Source organism: Parasteatoda tepidariorum, chromosome 10, assembly GCF_043381705.1.
Source record: "Parasteatoda tepidariorum isolate YZ-2023 chromosome 10, CAS_Ptep_4.0, whole genome shotgun sequence".
Taxonomy (NCBI): domain Eukaryota; kingdom Metazoa; phylum Arthropoda; class Arachnida; order Araneae; family Theridiidae; genus Parasteatoda; species Parasteatoda tepidariorum.
The window spans coordinates 31340598-31348462 of record NC_092213.1 but is presented as its reverse complement, the minus strand read 5'-3'; the positions used below and the strand labels follow the sequence as shown (position 1 = coordinate 31348462).

General features: G+C 33.3%; 1 protein-coding gene across 1 annotated transcript; it reads left to right on the top strand.

Annotated features, from left to right (window-relative positions):
• Positions 1 to 5379: 5379 nt before the first annotated feature.
• Positions 5380 to 6415, top strand: LOC107456053 (tigger transposable element-derived protein 4-like). The gene is made up of 2 exons (XM_016073813.2): positions 5380 to 5650; positions 5913 to 6415. Exons 1-2 carry the CDS (start codon positions 5380 to 5382, stop codon positions 6413 to 6415), a joined length of 774 nt encoding a protein of 257 aa, XP_015929299.2.
• Positions 6416 to 7865: the final 1450 nt, after the last annotated feature.

The following is a 7865-nucleotide window of genomic DNA, read 5'->3' as shown; positions in this document are numbered from 1 at the left end:
CAGTGGTTTTAGGGTGTAAGTATCAATATATTTTCGTAATATTGCCCAACGAAAAGAAGAGGAAGAAAAAAATTTATATAACTTTTGCACAATATGAAGAAGTTGGCTGCCTCAAACGAGGATTTTGCCATATCGTTTACAACCAAATTTAGCGAATGGCTGTTGCATGGAACATAAAATGTTCTAGGGTTTATATTTCTGATTCTTGTTTGTACTCCCGATTTTTCTCCTCTCATATAGGAACCATTGTCATGCCCTTGACAGCGCATGTTTTCTACTTTAAGCCTATTTTTCTCTAGCTTTTCTAGTAAAACCTCCGACAATTCCTCAATGGGTAGAAAACCCAAAAAATGTTCGTTGATATTAACTTGAACTTCAGACTCTGATTCCTGTATGGAGACAAATCTTACCACAAATGTCATCTGTTCTACTTTACTTGCATCGGGAGTACAGTCAAGAATCACGGAATAATACTTGGCCTTTTGAACTTGCTCATTGATGTGGTGCTTTATGTTGTCATGCAATAATTCAATTATTTCATTTCGTATAGTTTTTCCTAGATATGTAGCTTTGATTTCTTCTTTATTGAGGACTCTGCGAACGTGTTACTCCATTTTTGGATCAAACTCAGCCAATAACTGAATTAACTTCAAAAAGTTTCCACTATTGTGTTCATACAGTTTATCGCTTTTTCCTCAAAAAGCTAGAGAACTCTCGCCTAGCATTTTAACGACTGATATAATGCATAAAAGAACTTCAGACCAGTGATGCATAATTTTCTTTTTAAGATAACCCTTATTTTTAATGGCTAAAATAATACAAACAAAAAGTTAAAAAATACCAAAAATTGTATAAAGATGAATTTACAGTAGCATTAAATGGAGATTTATATTGTAATCTATGTTCTACTGCTGTTGATGTCGAAAGAAAATCTGTTGTAGATTTGCATAGAAAAAGTAAAAAACATTTGAAAGAAAAAAACAACATAATTAAAACATTTTTTTGCATTTACTGGAACACAGTCAAGACAGAAAGTAACAAAAAAAAACTATTAATCATTTAGTTATACTAATAATATAAATTTAGATTACACGAACATTAAATTGCTTTTCAGAGAGCAAAAAAAGAAGAAAGAAAATTAACTCTATCAAGTTTATACACATATCTTTAGCTTACAATCAATATATTTTCTATTCTTTCTAAATGTTATCAAAATTGCTTCGCTTTATATTTTTTGACTACAGTTCAGTAGTTCATAAATTAAATTTCAATTTGAAATGTTAAAATTTTTAAAAGGAAGGTTTTTTAGTCGTAAATAATTATGTATCCCATGTTATTTATTTTGATTCATAAATCCAGAATTAAAATTTGAAATTTTAAACTTAAAGCTGTGATATTAGAATTAAACAATTTTAAACATTACTTTTACAAAATAAATAATAACAAATTTAAAATTAAAAATCTATAAATCATTAGAAGATTGCTTTTTTCTTTCATGCTCACACCATATTCAACATATAAATAAAGCATAATCTTGTTTTTTTTCTTCAGGTTTATATCAATTGGATGTTTAGTAGCAGTTTAAAATAATGATAATTAGATATCTAAATGTCAATTGTTTTTTAAAATAGCTTGTGATTGAAAGTATACTTTTCATAATTATAATAATAATTCGAAAACATTCTTCGTTGTTTTTTAAATTATTCAATCATTCTCTGACAGAATTTCTGTGATAGCTCTGGATTATAAACTAAGATAAACAAAAAAGCAAATTGGTTTATTCAGATAAAAATGATTTCTTATTCATACCAATCGCCACATTGAAAACCTCATACAAAATTATGATCAAACACTACAGAACAAATATAGGACATTTTAAAAACATTCTTCTTAATATTATAATGATAAAACATAACTGATACAACTACAACAGGCCCTCGCTTAAACATTTTTATAAGATTTGTAGCAGTAATAATTCATCAATAATAATTGAAATGTATTAATAAGAAAGATGCCATCGTTAATTGGGAATAAATATAAAAATAAGATATAAGTATACGTTTTAAACTTACCAAATTCAAGCATTTATAACATCAGATGCGCCACATTAGGCCGGATTGTAAACAAGCAGCTTCAATCGTGGAGTGGATGGGAGAGGACAGGAAACGGACTGATGTGCGCATGCTCTTCTTCTCCGTTACATCGTACCGAAGAAAAAGAAGGGAAGCACATTTGAGAGGCATAAGGAAGCGGTAAAATCTTTTCGTACCCAGCATTAACTCGCGTTTGCTTTAGTTTCTTGTGGTGCCTGTCATTTTTAAAGACTCACTAGTTATGTGCTTCTTACGCGAGAAAATAAGGGTACATTTAGCTTGCACTTTTTATATAAGAAGTACTGTTTTTAGAGTGTACTCCCTACATTTTATTTTTATATTTGTAATATATAACTACCCAATTTTTTTTAATACGAAGGACAAACTAAAACAAACAAAATGAAAAACACTCTGCCTATTTATGGGCATCTAAGCTCACACGATTAACACCAAATCTCTCCTTCATTGTAGGTAGGTACCTCCACTGGCCAAAAAAAAAAAATTTATACCACACAAGACGTTTTTTGATGTAAACTCTAATTTTTGAAATCCCCCCCCCCTTGTGCGCCACTGGCTTAAAAAAATAAAATGCATTTTGTTCAATTCCAGACTCAATTACCTTTGATTTGATACCACACAAGCCATGTTTTGATCTAAACTCTAATTTTTGAAATCTACCCCCACCCTTTTTTTGGCTTATGTCTGATGGATTTTTTTCGTTTTAAAAATGAAAACAAAAATTAAAACACTTACCTTCACAGAAGCCAAACGAACTGGACAAATTGCACAAGCACTTTTTTAAAGCTTTTTTGCACTAACAATTTAAACGAACTATTTTATTTCGCACCAGCCGAAGTCTAGTGGAAAATAATGCATTGTTATAAGTCTACTTCCTTTTTATATGCAGTTAGATCTTGTTTCGCTTGGTTTCAAAATTGATGTTTCCGGTACAGTCCTGTTGCCACGGACCGAAAAATTCGCCAATTCTTGAAAGGTGGTGTTGTCATGTTGAATTGAATTCAACTAGATTTTGCCTTGATGTTTAAATATATTATATTATTTGAATTATGTAGTTAGAAATAAAAATGATAAATTCCGCCTGCCGCCTCTCAATCTTGTCAACTATCATTTTGGCGCCCTTAGATCATTGCGCTCCGGGCAGTCGCCCGGTTCGCCCTACCCTGTGGCCGGCTCTGAGAGTACTACTTTGAAATAGGTTTACATATTCGTTAAAGAGTGACAACACAGACAAGTTTGAAATTTTGAGCTTCTAAACGGCATTCAAACGATTATGTTTTTACGATCTTGGCCTGCTTGTGTAAGAACTTTATGCGAAAGTGTTCACCGTAAATGTCTGATGTGCTCTCTAGTTTCATTACCAATATCATTTGCTTTGTAGATGATAACAAGAATGTGAATGAACTGATTCTTTTTAGTAGTGCACGAATAGTAAAACACAGTCAAAGATCCTAACAGAAAAAAAGAACACGGCGTCTGTAATGAGTTATCAGAAGATAAAAAAATACTGAGGATACTTGGGGGTGTATTATAAAGGTCAACCAGTTTTACCTCAAGGAAAAGAATTTTAGAGAAACTTCAGAGGGAGGAATGAGGACTTCAATACTTTCCATCCGCGGAAAATTAAATTCTAAAATATTTAGACTTGTGCAAAAACATTTTTCAGCGGAAATTAGCGGGAAAAATCAGAAAAAAAGCGGAAATCCGCGGAAGAATCACATTCGTTGTTGATTCAGTGTATGATTAATATCTTTCTGCTTAACATCTTGAACAACAGGAATTTCATCTAATGTGATTCTTCCATCAATTACATTATCAATTAATTTCACGTTTCAGTTTTGAACGCACTGTTCAATATTGACCAAAGCTGGAACATGGTGTCTTCGAAAACATTGAAAATTGTTTCCGTCACGCGGGGTTCCACAGTTCTCCAGACTCTTCGTTATCATTAAAGGACCCTGAGGAAGATCTTCCATTAGCTGAATTGGCAGAAAATCTTCGAAACCGAGGCTATGCAATGCCGGACGTAAATTTGTATTCCCAAATAATAATTGCCCACTAATTGTGAAGCAACTGTGGAAGGCATTGTATCTAATGTCTTAAATCTGAATGCTGAAAGAAGTGACGATGAGGATGATACTGATTGCAATAAAAAGTCTATCAACAGCTGATGCTCTTAAGGCTATAGATGACTTAAGGTGTTTTTTTTGAAAATTCTAATGCAGCAGATGAACATTTAAAAACTATCAGAGATTTAGAAAAAGTTGTTTTAACAACCAAGAAGAAGAAACAGACAAGCTTATTGGAATATTTTTTTTGAACATGTACATATGCTAAGGTAAAGAATTAAATTTTTCTAAAAGTATAATAATTATTTTTGCATTCTTTCTTATTATGCACCTTAATAATTAATTTTTAAACGTGTTTGAAAGTTGAATTATTTGTTTAAAAAATACATTCTGATTCCAGAATATATTCACGCCATATTAACTATACTATATATTTGGTTATCGCATACATGGTCACACCGCTTATATGGTCATAATATTCAGGACCCATGAGCTGACCATATAACCGATACTGACTGGTCAGCAGACCTCGATATAAGGTCATCCGCATATAAGGTCACTTTTCCAAAGTCCGGGCTCACTGAATAGGAATTCTTTGTTATAGATCATCGGATAAATGGTCAAGTCTCAAAAACCTTTATCGCTTATAAGGTCATTTTTATCTGAGGCGAGGGGAGCTCTTTTCTAACAAAAGCCTATTTAATTTCCTTACAAGGCAATTACGCCTCTCGAGTTCTAGAAAAATGTTGCAGCCAACGAACACACCTGGACCTGGAGAGAGTTTCCACCCCCCAGTTCACAAAGAATTTTCCCCAGCTTTCACTGCCAGTAATTGTCCTTCCCATGCTTCCTGGGAAGGGGGGGGGGCTTTCGCCGTTCGGGCGGGAACAAAGGATAAGTTTTCCCATCGCGTCACGTGACCATTTGCTGACCACACCAGAGGAAAGAATTATATTCGAACCTCTCTCGTCGTGTCATGATGGCAAAGAGAAAGACGTTTACTCTATCAGAGGAAGAAAAAAAAAATCGCTGAGGATTTTGAAAATTCAAATTTATCAAAAGCACGTTTTTCGGAAGAACGTGGTATACCATGCACCACCTTAAACAATATTCTGTCTTCTCATCGCATAGGAAATGGGAAAAGAATGCGTTTTTCCCCTTATGAGAAAATTGAACTAGCCATTCTCCAATGGATAAAAATGGCTAGAGCTCAAAATGTGCCGATATCGTGCTCAGTACTGAGAGAAAAAGCTCTGCAAATAGCCGCGGAATTGGGAGAACCTAATTTTATGGTGAGCAATGGATGGATTCAGAGATTTAAAGTAAGACATGATTTAACTTTGAAGACAGTATGCGGTGAAGCCGGAGGTGTTGACGAAACTGTTTTGAATGACTGGAGGAAATCTGTGTTAGAAGATGACATTTTGAAACGGTATAAGCCATGCGATGTATTCAACGTCGACGAATGTGGTCTTTTTTTCCGCGTCTTACCTGAAAAAACTCTAGCGTTCAAAAAATGAGAAATGTGTAAGTGGCAATAAAAGTAAAGAAATACTTACAGTATTTTTAGGGGCCAATATGGATGGCTCTGAAAAATTGAAACCTCTTGTTATTGGAAATTTCAAAGGCCACGTTGCTTTAAAAACGTGAAATCTTTACCAGTGTATTACGACACCAACAAAAAAACGAGGATGACTGTCAACATTTTGGGAGAACACAATACGGCCTTTAGACAGGCAGTTTGTGAAGAAGAAGAAGCGAAAAGTTGTTTTCATAGCAAACAATTACACAGCTCATACCAACATCTCACAGTTAGCCTCGATTGAGCTTGTTTTCTTGTCTGACCAGCGTTCTCCAACCATTGGATCAAGGAGTTATTCAAAACCTAAAAGTGAACATCGTAAGCTCCCCCCGAAGGACTTAATCACCATCGACCAAAAAAAGGAGTTTCACGTAACTGTCTTGGATGCCATTTTCTATGTGCACAAAAGTTGGAACATGGTTTCCACCACATGCATAGCGAATTGTTTCCGTCATGCTGGTTTAGTGAGTTCTCTGAATATTGTGGATGACGAAACCGAAGAAGACGATATTCTTCTATCTGTTTTCATAGAATATTTGAAAAATCATGGCCATGCCATTGAAGGGAAGGCTGAATATGGTTTGTTTGATGAGGAAATTGCCACCACTTCTGAATCTACAATTTCGGAAATTTTTTCAAATTGTGGACAGTGAGGACAATCACAGTAATCCTGAGACTATAGTTGTAACCCAAGTGGAAACCTTCAATGCAATAAATGTCATACGAAATTTTTTTACAAACCATGAGGGAGCTGAGGAACATTTTGAGAAGTTCTAGAAAACATTGTTCGAAAAATGAAACCAAAAACGAGACAGACCTGCATAATGATTATTTTAAATAAGGTAAGATGTAATGTATGTATATACACTTTGAGGAGATTTGCAAACAGCTTTATTTTAAATTAAATTTTTAAAACAAAATCTAACTTTCTTTAATTCTTTACTAATTCTGTTAAAATTTATGGACTTACATATTTAATTTATTAACTTAAATATTAATATATTAAATTTATTGACTTAAATATTTATTTTTCGCTTGTAATACCATTTTTAAAAATCATAATGTGTACTATTTACATGTTTAGTTACGAACTGCTAATGAATCGGTTAAAAGGTCACCCCGCTTATAAGGTCACTTTTGCGATTCCCTTAGGGTGACCTTATATCGAGGTCTGACTGTAGTATGGTCAGAAAGACAGATTTAGATACGAAAAATTCTGTTTACTCAATATGGCATGCAAAAGATAATTTGAAGAATGATAAATTAACTTACCTCCAAATTGTAGAAAACATGAAGGATATAATTCGTTGTTCCACATAGTTTCCATCGATCCCAGATCTTAAAATCAATATTTTGAAATTCTGAAGGCTCGATAGCTTTCTTAAGCTTTAAAATAGAATATTGATTTTCTTCATAAAAGTAAACTAATACAATTTCTTATTAACATTCATGATTTCAAACTAATACTTTTCTTAATATTCACACGTTGTTGTTTATATATTCAAAGTAAAAGCAGTTATAGTCATTATTTTAATCACTGCCAATCTCTGAAATAATAAATTTGTAATTCTGGGAAAAATAATTTATAATTCTATTTAGCCATTTCCAATTCATTTAAAAAAAACTACCTAGTCTCATTAAAATATCAGGAATCTGACTATTATAATTTAAATAGCTTGTTAATTCAACGTCGATTAGTTTAATAATATCTTTTTTTACGATTTAAATCTAGCCTTTCGCAATGGAATCTAATAGCTGCAACCATAACCGATAGTTACTATTTTGATCGAATTGTTCATTTTTTTTCTTCCAAATATTATACGATAACTGTCGAATTTTGGAAAAGCAAGTAGATTAATTTCCTTTACGAGAAGGTATCTTCACAAAATATTTGTTTATCATGTCTAAAAAGTATAAACAATACTTATGGACTAACGAATCNAGTGCAAACAGGGAAAACTCTTGAACCATTACTGAACAACATAGTTCTTAGGTGACCACTTCGAAATCTTGATATAACCGTCTGATCCCGCCTACTGCACTGAAGGGTCAGGCTGCCACCTGGGCGGTTGCACTGATACCAATGATGAACAGGAGGGGCCA

Coding starts and splice junctions, on each gene's coding strand:
- LOC107456053 (XM_016073813.2), top strand. CDS start 5,380: ATGGCTAGAGCTCAAAATGTGCCGATATCGTGCTCAGTACTGAGAGAA. Junction 5,651..5,912: donor ATTCAACGTCGACGAATGTG/GTCTTTTTTTCC, acceptor TACGGCCTTTAG/ACAGGCAGTTTGTGAAGAAG.